At 38.9% G+C, this 12275-nt stretch overlaps 5 protein-coding genes and 1 non-coding gene across 10 annotated transcripts in view; 1 reads left to right on the top strand and 5 right to left on the bottom strand.

Annotated features, from left to right (window-relative positions):
* LOC104780963 (protein POLLENLESS 3-LIKE 2-like) lies at window positions 890-2818 on the bottom strand. Its single transcript, XM_010505517.2, has 4 exons — window positions 2542-2818; window positions 2210-2422; window positions 1957-2112; window positions 890-1855 (listed from the first exon to the last, which is right to left on the bottom strand). The coding sequence occupies exons 1-4, from the start codon at window positions 2689-2691 to the stop codon at window positions 1097-1099; spliced, it is 1278 nt and encodes a 425-aa protein (XP_010503819.1). The 5' UTR covers window positions 2692-2818; the 3' UTR covers window positions 890-1096.
* On the bottom strand, window positions 3025-6552 carry LOC104780962 (serine/threonine-protein kinase rio2-like). Of its 5 annotated transcripts, none has more exons than XM_010505514.2 (14): window positions 6511-6552; window positions 6051-6180; window positions 5894-5940; window positions 5715-5785; window positions 5476-5589; window positions 5199-5374; window positions 5013-5101; window positions 4678-4795; window positions 4491-4564; window positions 4350-4397; window positions 4043-4205; window positions 3714-3851; window positions 3469-3567; window positions 3025-3381 (listed from the first exon to the last, which is right to left on the bottom strand). In XM_010505514.2, exons 2-14 carry the CDS (start codon window positions 6132-6134, stop codon window positions 3211-3213), a joined length of 1392 nt encoding a protein of 463 aa, XP_010503816.1. In that variant the 5' UTR covers window positions 6135-6180; window positions 6511-6552; the 3' UTR covers window positions 3025-3210. The 5 variants fall into 5 exon arrangements, with proteins under 5 accessions (XP_010503816.1, XP_010503813.1, XP_010503817.1 ...); XM_010505511.2 differs by having other exon boundaries at window positions 6051-6184; window positions 6511-6551; XM_010505515.2 differs by having other exon boundaries at window positions 3469-3561; window positions 6051-6184; window positions 6511-6551.
* TRNAD-GUC lies at window positions 6666-6737 on the top strand. The gene has a single exon. It is a non-coding gene; the product is annotated as a tRNA-Asp (tRNA).
* On the bottom strand, window positions 7032-9044 carry LOC104780960 (proteasome subunit alpha type-7-A). Its single transcript, XM_010505510.2, has 3 exons — window positions 8710-9044; window positions 7908-8322; window positions 7032-7547 (listed from the first exon to the last, which is right to left on the bottom strand). Exons 1-3 carry the CDS (start codon window positions 8880-8882, stop codon window positions 7383-7385), a joined length of 753 nt encoding a protein of 250 aa, XP_010503812.1. The 5' UTR covers window positions 8883-9044; the 3' UTR covers window positions 7032-7382.
* On the bottom strand, window positions 9268-11737 carry LOC104780959 (senescence/dehydration-associated protein At3g51250). The gene is made up of 4 exons (XM_010505509.1): window positions 10735-11737; window positions 10325-10491; window positions 9741-9825; window positions 9268-9647 (listed from the first exon to the last, which is right to left on the bottom strand). The coding sequence occupies exons 1-4, from the start codon at window positions 11658-11660 to the stop codon at window positions 9467-9469; spliced, it is 1359 nt and encodes a 452-aa protein (XP_010503811.1). The 5' UTR covers window positions 11661-11737; the 3' UTR covers window positions 9268-9466.
* Window positions 11819-12275, bottom strand: part of LOC104780958 (naringenin,2-oxoglutarate 3-dioxygenase-like) — a 1441-nt gene continuing 984 nt past the window's right edge. Inside the window, exon 3 of the mRNA XM_010505508.2 lies at window positions 11819-12234. Within this exon, the coding sequence (XP_010503810.1) occupies window positions 11936-12234 (299 nt within the window). The 3' untranslated portion in view covers window positions 11819-11935. The remainder of the gene's footprint in view (window positions 12235-12275) is intronic.

Raw genomic sequence — 12275 nt, 5'->3', positions numbered from 1 at the left:
TTGATCTAAAACTCAAAGAGTTTAACTTTAGGATTTAGATGTTGAGTTTGATGATTTTGGTTCTTTTTTTAAAAAAAAAGAAGAAAGGATTTTGAAGGGTTTCTTTTTTGTTTTTGTTTAGGCTAGTGAAGGCCACTTTGGCTTCCCTGTGGAATGTAGTTGGAATTTGAGATTCTTCTTTTTTTCAGTTTTAACCTCACACACTCACATTTGGCTTTGGTCGGAGAGCCCCAATAAAATCAATTCCTTTTTTCTATTCTTCCAAAAACAGTCTGTTTGACCACAATAACCTTTGTTTCTTCAAATTTTTACAGCCATGTACCATATAGTAGTAATAGATTATGGATATATCAAATTCTGTTTACAATAATATACTTTTTGCCTTTTTCTGACAGTCAAAGTGTACATGACTCGAATTAATGCTCATACCAAAAATGCCTTAATTTCAAATAGAGAGAGAGATTAAGGAAAAGAACAAATTACTATTACGTGTTTTTTACACCGTTTCATTTGCCGTGTTAAAATAAGGGCACAAGGGGTACTAACCGGAAGTAAAGACAATTACACGGCTGTATTTCGCCAAATTAAAAGAGGTTGACAAGTGGGCAAGCGTTTCTTTCTATAACTTGGGGGAGCAGAAGGGGCCAAAATTGATTCAACGGATAGTACTAATTTCCCCTAATTTCTCTACTCTCTTAACCACACTAGTTTTGTATGAGAGTGGTGTGTGTGAATCAAAAGAATAAAGACTTAACCACTGGATTAATGGTAATTTTGTAATCAGATTTGAATAGATAAATGGGAGAGAGTAACTCATGTTTTTAACTCTCGTTAGATTCTAGCATCTACAAAACTTACTATAGGTCACAATCAATAACAATAGTTGTAGAAGACAGTGAATAACTTCAACTTTCATTATTAATCATCAATGACGACAATAATTGTGAAAAAAAAAACAAAAATGGCAGCAAACATTAAAGCTGACAAAAACATTGATAAATTACCAAAGAAGAATTAAGCTCATCTCCTTTCTTTTTTTGCTTCAGTCACTAAAAACTTAAGAATTAGAATGATAAAATAATAAATAGATTTTTGGTTAGAGACTCTGATTGATGCACAAAGTGATGTCCTGGAACACCTTGAGCCTCTTCTTGTCCACTTTTGTTTCTGTCCCTAAAACAGCAGCCAAGATCGCATCTTCAAAGTCTTTGTTGTCTGGTAATCCACAGTCTGTTGCTTTCTTCTCCATCGACAGTCTCCTTTTCGTGTTTGTCTCTACCTCATGATCATCACCACTCATTACTCCCATGTTTTGGCTCGATGATCTCGTTCTCTTCAGCTTCTCGTTGTTACTTATGATCAACTTTGAAGAGAAGAACGGCTTCGCATCAACCCTCAATGGGTTTACTACAACTGGATTCACACTCACCTTCGCGTTCTCGTCACCGTATCCATCGTTGATCAAAGCAGGCTTCGATTTTGGTTTCACGTTCTGTTCACTACAAGGCTGGGGTTGCCATATGGAGGAAGATCCAAAGATGGCGTCAAAGAGCCTTCTTTGTTCAACCTTATCATCACCTCCTCTTCTCATCATCTCAGATCCAAGATCGTTAAGCATCTGCTGCGCTCTCTCGTATGCTTTAAGATGAGAATCCACACCTCTAGGACCATCCACGACCGCTGGTTTCACACGTCGTAAAGTATCTTTGGCTTCATCAATCCTTCCTTGCTTCATAAGGCAGATACCAAGGTTGCACATTTTGTTGTTGTCTGGTGCTATCGATAAAGCTCTCCTGTAAGCATCTTCAGCTTCCACAAAATTGTCTCTTTGCATCAGTGCCCATCCCAAGTTTCCCTATTTCAAAACCAATCTCAATCCAATTCAGAATAAACACAAAAAGTGGCAATTGCTGAAACATTACTACACACATATTGAAATGAATTATTGCTGCTTACCAGTAACCGGGTGGCTTCTTGCTCCACAGAGACCTGAAATTTCTTGCCTTGAGATCTCGCGGTTTTGGTTCGTTTACCATTAAAGGCGAGACCTTTTTGTATCAAAAAGAGTTTGTGTTTCAAAAGTCCAATCTGGTCATCTAATCTCCCACATCTCTGCAACAACAAACAAATCCATTTCAATACAAAATTAAAGCCAATTGCAAAAATGAAAACAGAGGAAAAAAAAAGGGATTATGTGTAAAGGACGAACCTTATAGAGATCTAAGAGGATATTGTCCAGAGACTCCTGGGCTTGATCTGAACATCTAACTCTGAGAGATTTGATCGCTTCTATGGCTTCTTCAGCGCGGTTTTGTTGCTTCATCACAATAGCCATGTCTTTCAAAGCACTGTCCACTCTATCTCCAGCATTAATGGCCTTCCAGAACAGAGGAATTGCTCTCTCTGGATCCTTCTCCACCAACTAATCCCATAGACAACTCATCATTAGAAAAAAATTGCAAAATGAAACACAAAAAACACAAATTCATATTCCGTAGAATTCAGATCTAAACAAAAGGATATGTATAGAGTAATAATCACCTGAACATTCTTTGCTCTGACATAAGGACTGTCTCCTACAGGGACTTTGTGGATAGCATGAAACGATTCAGACTGAGTACGCGAGATACCAAGTGGCTTTGCAGGAGAGCACGGGGCTGATTTGGTCGGCCTGAATACATCTCTCATCATTTTTGGAGCAAATGGAGAAGAAGAGAAAGAAGATGACAATATGGGAATCTCAGAGGGAAGAGTAATGTAGGATCAAGGTTTAGATTTAAGAAGAAGGGTTGAGAGAGTCAGAGAGAGATCCGAAATATTATAAAAGATTTAAAATTTTCGACCGTTGAGGTCACTAGCCGTTGCGTTGCATTATTTTCTATTTCCGCTAATTACTGGGGGAGCGTTTTATCTCTATCATCTACTACTCCCTTGACTTTCATGTATTTCCGGTTTCACCCCGCTGAAATAAAATCAAACAAATTTGGACAAACTAAGATTTTGATATGATTTTATAAAGATACATATCCATTATAGTTTAGATTTCTCTTCATCAGTAGATTCAGTACATTGGTTTGTGTTCAATTTTAAAATCTTGATGAATCAAGAAAAGTCGCTAGAAAAAACGATTATGGAGTTTGGAGTTTTTTTACCGTATCTTTCACCAAAAAGTTTTGTGTATCAAAATTTCTGTAAAAAGTTTTTTTTTTTTCACCAGCCGCTCATATTGCTGTGAATCTTGGAGTTTTGGGATCGGCCTCCTTTGTCCTTGTATGTGTTTCTTGACGACTGCGACTTTCTACCTCCTCTGGCTGCTGCCATGGCTCTGCGTCTTTGCTTTCCCAATTGTTTGACCAGCTCTGGATCATCCTCTTCCTCCTCCTGTATTACAAAGGAAGTAACACTGATTTTGTTAAGTGATTCCATTAGTTCATACTCACTTGATTTACTTACACGGAAGATACTAACCTCATCGCTTTCAGCATCATCTTTGTCTTCACTGTTTTCACCTTTCTCGGTAACATCACACTTAACTTCTGCCTCAACACCATCTGAACTTTTCTGCTCCTACATCATGCCAATCATACAATGTAAGAACATTTCCACTTGGCACACAAGTTTAATATACTTCGATATTAAAAACAAAAAAATTTGAGATTGACAATGTTTAGTGAACCTAGAATATTTATATCATGAACTTGGAAATTTCATACCTTCTCTTGCAACTGTAATGATTTCAATTCATCAACGTTTTCCTCTTCATTGGACTCGCATGTCTGCTCTTTATCATCAGATTCCTCATCCTCATCCTCATCAGAATCTTCACTCTTCTCCACCCCGCCTTCAATAAACTACACAAGAGAGAAACCACAAGTTCATTCTATATATTCCATTCAATAAATCACCAAGTACTGCATATTATAACACAACTGACACAACACACTTGACTGCCTAAACTTCAAAAAAATATACGCAAAACCAAGTAAATAATCGGTTAAAGACATATAAGCAGTGTTATAACTAAGGTCATAGGCTCACGTACTTTATCGAGGTCATTCTGCTCCTTTCTTGTGAACCCACTAGCTTCTAGATCTCTATCCAGAGCATTAGCATCTTTAGTTATATCGTAAAAAGATGGTCTGCTGTTCTCATCCACCTCCGTCTCATCTGATTCACCTTTATCTTCATGGAAAGTCATATTGAATCTGGAAAAAAAGACCAGTGTAAACAAAAATTGAGAATTTAAGGGGGTCAATCATGACATGGATTCAGCAACGGAGAGAGTATCTGCTAATAGGTATTGTGAACAAATTTATGTATTAAGAAAAAAAATCAAACTGTTAACTAACCTTTTTCTAAAAAACTTGAAGATGCACTCGATATCACGGTCAAAGTACCTGAAAGACAAAAGTCATAAGCAAACCAAGAACACTGCATGGAAAGTTGGAAGAGAGTACTGAGGCATGGTGCAGAGATGAGACATCACATACATCTGTGCATTTCGGTGTGAAACAGATACCATTTGTGGAAAGTCAATCATTGTTATCTTCTCTTCATCATCAATCTAAAATATATAAATATAAAACAAGAGGTGACAATGAAAATTGTTAAGAAGCAGAGGATAAAACGAACATGTACAGAAAGCATTACTTAACTAGATAAATCGAACTATCTTACCATGATGTTAAATTCATTGAAGTCACAATGAATTAGACCATGCTCAGCCAAACGAACAACAATGCCAATGATCTTCTCGAAAATTGTCTCAGGGTTCTGTAATTGCTTCACTTGAACCCTGTCATAAATGAAAATGTGAACAAATGTGATTCACAGCAGCAAGGTTGTACATGTTTCTTAGTGAGTGAGTGTTTAAGAAACTTGAATCCTATGCATAAACTCCTTAAGTCTAAGCTTAAAATTAATGTCTGGCCAAAAGAACATCAGTAGATGATGACCAACAGCATAAAATCATAACAAACTTTATTTGTGTGAATATGTAGGTAGGTCCTTACATGGGGTAACCTTGCACAAGGGACATGATAACACAATGCCTATTGCAGTCAATAGCTTTGGGAACCGGAAAGTCATGTTCTTCCAAAGCCTGCTCACCCGGAAACCAAGCAAAAATTATGTTAAATGTAATAAAAGATGATACACCCACAAGAATAGTTTTACATTAGTGGAACAAGGCATATAACCTTCATAAAAGCAAATTCCTTGAGAGCCGCAAGTCTGGAAAGATACAACCAGCTGAAACTACTGCGATGCCTCAAGTAGTCACGCTTAGACTTGACAGCCCTAAAGGAGGTTCTCCCTAGTCTATGTAACTTCATTGCCAGAATAGTTCCATCTTCCTGAGCGACCTCAAATATGTCTATTATATGTAAGGAACCAATAAACAAGATAAATCAGCCACCGATAGATACTTTATCTATCGACAAACCAATAAATAAAATATGTCGGAAAGGAACATACCTGACTCTTTACCGACCCCAATTTGACGACCAACACCAGTAAATATACCACGGTTGACCAATGTTTTAATAGCAAGAAAGTCATAACCAAGATAGGTGAGTCTGAATCCATCATCTAGAACAAAAGATAAGAAAAGAAAGCAATAAACTTTAGAGATTCTGCAACTTCCTAAGACTGCCTATCCTCATAAGACATATCAAGAATAACTATTAATGCCTTCAGAGATAATAACTCCTCACATTTAGAGGCATCGTGGTGCAAGAGCTTATACTTAAGCAAGTTCTTCAGGACCTTGTATGTGCCTCCATGTCTGTAAATATAAAAGGTATGTCAATTACACAATAAGTTTCACCAAAATGAAGAAATAAGCTTAATAAAAAAATGGAAACATCTAAAAGCATCAAGATGAGTCACATACTTAAGAGAAGCAATGCGTTCCACAAGCTCAGAAGGAACAATCTCATGCTGCAAAACACGAATAACAACAGAGTATTTTCAGAGGTAATATAATAAACCCTGAAGCCTAAAATTCATTCAATTTAAGAATAAAATAAAAGCAAAATGAGACCACTCACGTTTCGCATTCCCATCTCGACTGCAGTGAGAACTCGAAAATCATCTTTGGATAGATATCTCAACACATTCACGTCAAGCTTCATCCTTTACGCCTCAGTGTAAGAAGAACCTTCCTACTCTGATTCAAACCTGCCTAATAAAGATAAATTACTCAAATTGAAGAAGTGATATTGAACGAAACCCTAGACGACAAACCCCGAAGAACAATTCCAAGTTCAAAGCTTTAACATTTGAAGTAATCAATATGGCCCTCGACGCAATAAGTACATGCCGACTAGATACGATGAAAATCCTAACTAATCTAGGTTAAAAGTTTCGACTATGACGGAGAGATAAATAGGTTTTTATTCAATCGAAATACAAACCTTGGAAGTAGGAGATAACTTAAACCTACAAACGAAACAACAAGGACGATGCAGAAAGGAACTATTGATGTAGCAGAAACCTTAAAAAGCTAACCTGAGACTAGAGAGAGGGAACAGAAAGAGAGAGAGAGAGAGAGAGAGAGAGAGCGCGGCTGCAGAGAGAAGAAGAGAGTTTTTGGTGGAGTCAAAACCCAATTGTTTGGATGAATATTCGTATAAAAAAGTTTTTGTAGTAAACCAAACAACAATGTCGTTGTAGTATAGTGGTAAGTATTCCCGCCTGTCACGCGGGTGACCCGGGTTCGATCCCCGGCAACGGCGAATTTTCTTTTTCAACGAAATTACAAGTCATACCGACATTGTGATTGATTGCCGGATTGGTTGATTGTAAACTAAAATTTATGAACACGTTTAAGGAGATGAAGGTATTACTGCTGACTGCCTATGGCATTTCTTATGGTTCAATAACATTGCGATTCTGCATTAGTATCTTCAGGACTACGATATTTTGCTATTAAATGTTTAGGTTAAGTTCATTGGTTCCGCTTTGTTATGTTGTTCTCTTCATGTTATTCATTTGTTACAGATGAACAAGTTAATGGAGAGACAAGAATGAAGGGAAATTTTTGTTCTAGAATTGACAAAATAAGAGAAGAGAGGGACAAGTTTTGTAAGAAACCGTGCCTCCACGAGAAACCTACAACAATGCTTGAAAAGCTACTAGAGTGCAAATGCAATATCCTCTAAGAAGCATGTTTAACAAGCCATAGGTCTAGTGACAAATGGCTAAGTTTCGTACTCTGCTAAATTGTTAATTATGATGTAAAGCAACAAATGTCAAATAAACTAGTAATCCAACAAAACCAAACCATTTCACGCGGTCCAGATTTCTCTCCAACCCTTGAATATCTGACTTTGAACCAACATTACAACTCAGAGTCTGAGACTGCTACTGTAAGAACTGGTTCATGTTTCCTTCGCAGGGCCTTTCTTGGCCGCTTCTGCAGCAGCCTTCTCTGCTTCGATCTCAGCCACAATAATATCGATTTCTTCTTCTTCTAGCTGCTTCAGAACACCTTCCTCTCGTGTCATTACAGCAACCTCAATGTTCTTTCCCCCGCTCTCAACTACCTGTAAAATGCAAAGCCTATCAGCTTTTGACAAAATCCACTACCTGTGCTTCTACTAAGTAAGCTCATCCAACATTATCATCCAACTAAATTAGTAAGATCTTCTATATTTTCGAAGACTTTCACATTCTCAAACACTGTCAATTTTTGTAAGCTTTGCATCTAACCTAAAGCCACCTTTCAAAAATGGAGAATTATACATATGGTTCTAAGTGTAGCATGTTACATCAGCAGCTTAGGCTAGGAATAAACCAATAGGTACGATCTCATTGTCAAGCTTAGCAACAGGGCACTGCAGTAATAGCTTAAAAGAAACCTATTTAGTTTAGTTATAGAACAGGACATGATATGATAAACTAACCTCAAGCAGAGCACGGATAGCAAGCTTAACAGTTTCTTGGCCAGAGCTTTCTTTATAGTTTTTCTCCAGAAACTCTCTAATAGAGTTAGAGTTTCTCCCAGTAGCATTAGCCTTCCAAGCAGAGAAGGTACCAGACGGATCAGTCTGATAAAGCGCGGGTGTACGAGTGTAAGGGTCAAAACCAACGATAAGAGTGGAAAGACCAAAAGGCCTGACACCACCACTTTGAGTATACTTCTGTTGAAGACCAGCTATGTAGCGAGTGATGTACTCAACAGTGACTGGGTCCTCCAAGGTAAGCCTGTGGCTTTGACACTCTATCCTCGCTTTGTTTATCAGGACACGGGCATCTGCCTTCAACCCAGCACAAGCCAATGCAATGTGATTATCAAGGCTCACAATCTTTCTAGCTGATCTGTAAGAAACAAAAAAAAAAACAAAAAAAAAACAATAAATATATCAAAACTCGTGCGATTAGGAAGGACCATCAGCCAGATCTGACATGCTAATAATAACCATAGTTGAAACAGAATGAATCAACACTCGTAAAGAAGAAAACATCAACTAGGGTTTCAGCTCTGATTCTACGATCTAACATTACTAGATTCCCAATTACAAAGTGATACAGCATCCCAAATTCAGGTATCACTCAGAAGGGTTTCAGTATTGACAACAAGATTAAGTAGCAATTGAGCAAATCAAGCGATCCAGGTGAAAGCAATTAAAAGTCAAAAATTAAAGTGCGGAAAACAAAGCAAATGGACTAAAAACAACTTTGAATCGGGAGAGATCGGAACAATACCTAGAATCCTGGAGCTTAGGGGTGGATTTCTTCTCGACGGCGAGGACAACAGTATCGATGCCGCGGACTCCGACGGCGGCGTTACCCTTGCGGACGGCTTCCAGGGCATACTCGACCTGGAATAGATGGCCATCTGGGGAAAACACTGTGATTGCTCGATCGTATCTCGCCATCTCTCACCTTTCTTCTCCTCTCTTTTATTTTCTTTTCCTGGGGGTATTTGTGAGTGTTTCGTTCTTTCTCCCTTCTTCAAAACCTCTCTTTCGTTTTTTTTTTGTTACTTAACAAACGATTCCCAACTTAGGCGACAAGCCAAGATTCCCAGTTCTAGCTTAATCACCTGCGGACAGGTCCACGGTAAAATACACCTTCCAGCCAATCACAAAAATTATCACTTGATTTATTAGTTGCCTCAAGGCCCAAAAACATGGCCCAATTGTTCAAAATTGTTAAAACTCCTAACATGGTTTTTCATGATATTCATTAGAAAACAGTAAACAATGTCGGAATTCAAAAGAGATAAGAGGTAGCGCCGTAGCGGTATGAAATAGTACAAGCTTTCAATAAAGCAGCATTGTATTTCTTCTCGATGTATATGTGGGAGGAGATTACAAGAAACTGTTTATATAGTTTACATAGAATCACAATATACACATTGAAAACTAAATATTGAGTACATTTTAGTCAATCTTCATATACTTTTCCATAAGGAAAACTAAATGCAAAGTATAGATGAACAGTTGAATTAAGAGGCTGTTTACTTGGACCCTTTCTTAGCCTTTAAATCAGAAACAGCGGACTTGGCCAATGTTGTAGGTTTTAAGACACTTTTGGGGTTAAGTGCCTTTCGGATCTTGAAAGCAACCCATGCGGTTCCAAAAGCATGTCCTGCTGCATCTAACCCTTCGTTGGTTGCCTCTGCTGCTTTTGTGCCGTACCTGTAGTTTCACAACGAAAATCCATTAGGTGACTTTCTTTGATCACCTGCTGAGATAAACGACTATTTTCATATGCCTTTTGCTAATCAATACCTGTGATTGACGAGTTCTGTTGTGACAGTTGATGAAGTTGACATTACATTTTTCCCAGCCACTTCAACAGCATCACAGATCTTGCCTGCACGAGATATAACAGGTAATTAAACACGAAGCAAAGAAGGCAATGTTACTAATGCCATGTGCCTCAACAAAAGAAGCAGCAGGTTTTGAGTGTATCATGTTATTAGAAGAGACCCCAAAAGAAGATACTTCCATGTACAATTTAGATGCGACCCAAAATCTATGCCCATAACTAAAGAAGAAAGAGGACTCGACATATAAGGCAAATGAAGGATTGCAAATCACTTGGTAACTTTCAACTCAAACACCCCAAAAGGAATAATGTTCAGGGCAAGAAGCAGACCCAAACACCATATCAAGGGACTGCTGGAAAAAGGTATATACGAAAAGACTCGGGAATGATGGTAACAACAATCAAAAGTCTCGGATAAACAAGAATAATTCTAAATGCTGGTGAGATGAAAGAAAGAAAGGGAAATCGCGAGCTAAGAAATTTCCATGACACTCCAAGCATGGCATAGAAAATTTGAGAAGCCAAAAAGAAATAATTTACTTACTAAATCCATCGAGGGATGCGAGAACAATCTCTCCAGGCAAAAGGCCAAAAAGCTTCTTTCCAGCTTTCGAGTTTGCCACTGAACCAGTGATGAATCCCGAGACTTTGACAACACCAGAAAGAACACCAGTCGCAACTTTCTCTGTCATTTGTGTCACTCTCTTAACCCTTCACATAGAAACAACACGAGGGAGATTAGCAAAAGCATAAAATTTGAGAAATAATACCGTGAAGAATGCACATTGTAATTAAAATTTTAAACAAGAGATTCTCATCTCTTCTCAAAGAACTGGTCTTTTGCAAACAAAAGCATCTCCTCTTACTACTCAGCTTTCTAATGATCATGAAACAAAGAGCCAGATAAAATTCCTACTAGGTTCCTGTCCAGTTATTTTCGAGATCAAACCATACCTCTTGATTCTCCTCAGTGTCTCAGGGCTAACATCCTTCTCCTTCTCAGCACGACTTAGCCTATTCTTCATAACCTCGTTCCCTTTCCTGAGTCTCTCCACAGTTACATCCCCACACCACAGTATCCCTCTGATCAGCTTACCAGACCCGGAAGCTATCATTTTAGCAGTATTGTGACTGTAATCCTCAACATTAGGCGCAAGCGTAGTCCAATACGCCGCACATTGACCTTCCACAACGTCTTTCCTCTCACCCTTAAGCTCCTCCGGCGAAGTCTGCGCCACAACCGAACTTCCCAGCACCTCTTCACCCGTCTCCTTTGCCTTTTCAGACATTCTCTGCTCTGTGAAACAACTATAGTCTCTCAAAACCTGATCAAGCACAAGTAACAAATTCTCTTGCCCTTTGGAAGCAATGGTCAAACCGTAATTAAGAATATCATCATCCGAATCGGACCCAGATCCATGTCCTTCCTCCTTCGGCGGATGAATCGAGAAGAAATAGTGCGATTCATCAACCTTAGCGGCAACCTCGTTCTTCGTCAACGGCCATTGAATCTCATCCCCAACATTGGCTAGAACCGCGACGATGTTATCCCCTTGGATGATACGAACGATGGTGAAATCACCGCACGCGAGTTCGACGCTGTAGGATTTGTCGATTAGGTTGAGAATAGCCCCGGGGACACGGATTAGAACCTCCTCCGTCGCCTGAGGCGGAGCAGATGGTGACTGGTTTCCGGATGCATCTCCGTGGTGAGGGAAGAGATTAGGTCCGAGATTTTGCGACGAGAGAGAAGGATATAGGTGAGGGGAAGAAGGGTAAGGATTCGTCTGAGCAAAAGGATTATCAGGAATTGATTGATCGATTACCGGATACATCGCCGGCCGTTGCTTCTCGTCACCACCGTGTGAAGGATTATTCATCTCCGTCGCGGTCGTCGTTGATTAGAACAAAATGGGTTTGATAGATTTTTTTTTATTTCCGAGGGAGACACACGTTAATAGGATTTTGTGTTTAAACTTTAAACCAATCAAATTGAATCCACACGCATCAAATCTATTTTACCACTTTTTTTTAGTCATAATAAAAGTGCATTAATTATCATTAAAAATATGATTTACCACAAAACACACACCAAACGTACAAAACAGAACCGGAACGAACCAAACGCAACAAAGTGACCGAGGAATGAAGATTTCTAAGCAAAGATTTGTTGGTCGACAGGTTTGGCAGCTTCCTCGTGGTCATGTTTCTTCTCTTTAGCTAGCTTCTTGAGGCGAGCTAGCTCCAAATCTCTTCCCATCTTTCTCTTATACATCTCTGCGAACGTGATTGGCTCCTCCAAGATTGCTTTCTCTCCTTCTCTTATTTTAAGTGGATACACTGTGGCGTCGGGAGCTGGATTCTGGAACGTGGCTATGGATAGTCTGCTCGAGTTAGAGTTCACCACGGCTTGATGATCCGCGTTCTTGAACCTCCCATTGCTCAGAAACTTAAAATCAAATTAACCAAGTGAATAGGAAAAAAAAAAAAAAAAA

The sequence above is a fragment of the Camelina sativa genome, chromosome 4, assembly GCF_000633955.1.
Source record: "Camelina sativa cultivar DH55 chromosome 4, Cs, whole genome shotgun sequence".
Classification (NCBI taxonomy): Eukaryota; Viridiplantae; Streptophyta; class Magnoliopsida; order Brassicales; family Brassicaceae; genus Camelina; species Camelina sativa.
This window is presented reverse-complemented; position numbering and strand designations above follow the sequence as displayed.

Excerpts from the sequence above, each read along its gene's own strand:
- LOC104780963 (XM_010505517.2), bottom strand. The coding sequence starts at position 2,691 with ATGATGAGAGATGTATTCAGGCCGACCAAATCAGCCCCGTGCTCTCCT. Across the intron at positions 2,423-2,541 it reads TCAGAGCAAAGAATGTTCAG|TTGGTGGAGAAGGATCCAGA; the intron begins GTGATTATTACT and ends CTATGGGATTAG. Across the intron at positions 2,113-2,209 it reads TCCTCTTAGATCTCTATAAG|AGATGTGGGAGATTAGATGA; the intron begins GTTCGTCCTTTA and ends TTGTTGTTGCAG.
- LOC104780962 (XM_010505514.2), bottom strand. The coding sequence starts at position 6,134 with ATGAAGCTTGACGTGAATGTGTTGAGATATCTATCCAAAGATGATTTT. Across the intron at positions 5,786-5,893 it reads GAACGCATTGCTTCTCTTAA|ACATGGAGGCACATACAAGG; the intron begins GTATGTGACTCA and ends TTATATTTACAG. Across the intron at positions 5,375-5,475 it reads TGGGGTCGGTAAAGAGTCAG|ACATATTTGAGGTCGCTCAG; the intron begins GTATGTTCCTTT and ends TACATATAATAG.
- LOC104780960 (XM_010505510.2), bottom strand. The coding sequence starts at position 8,882 with ATGGCGAGATACGATCGAGCAATCACAGTGTTTTCCCCAGATGGCCAT. Across the intron at positions 8,323-8,709 it reads CCTAAGCTCCAGGATTCTAG|ATCAGCTAGAAAGATTGTGA; the intron begins GTATTGTTCCGA and ends TGTTTCTTACAG. Across the intron at positions 7,548-7,907 it reads CTATCCGTGCTCTGCTTGAG|GTAGTTGAGAGCGGGGGAAA; the intron begins GTTAGTTTATCA and ends TGCATTTTACAG.
- LOC104780959 (XM_010505509.1), bottom strand. The coding sequence starts at position 11,660 with ATGAATAATCCTTCACACGGTGGTGACGAGAAGCAACGGCCGGCGATG. Across the intron at positions 10,492-10,734 it reads ACACTGAGGAGAATCAAGAG|GGTTAAGAGAGTGACACAAA; the intron begins GTATGGTTTGAT and ends TTCTATGTGAAG. Across the intron at positions 9,826-10,324 it reads CGCATCCCTCGATGGATTTA|GCAAGATCTGTGATGCTGTT; the intron begins GTAAGTAAATTA and ends TATCTCGTGCAG.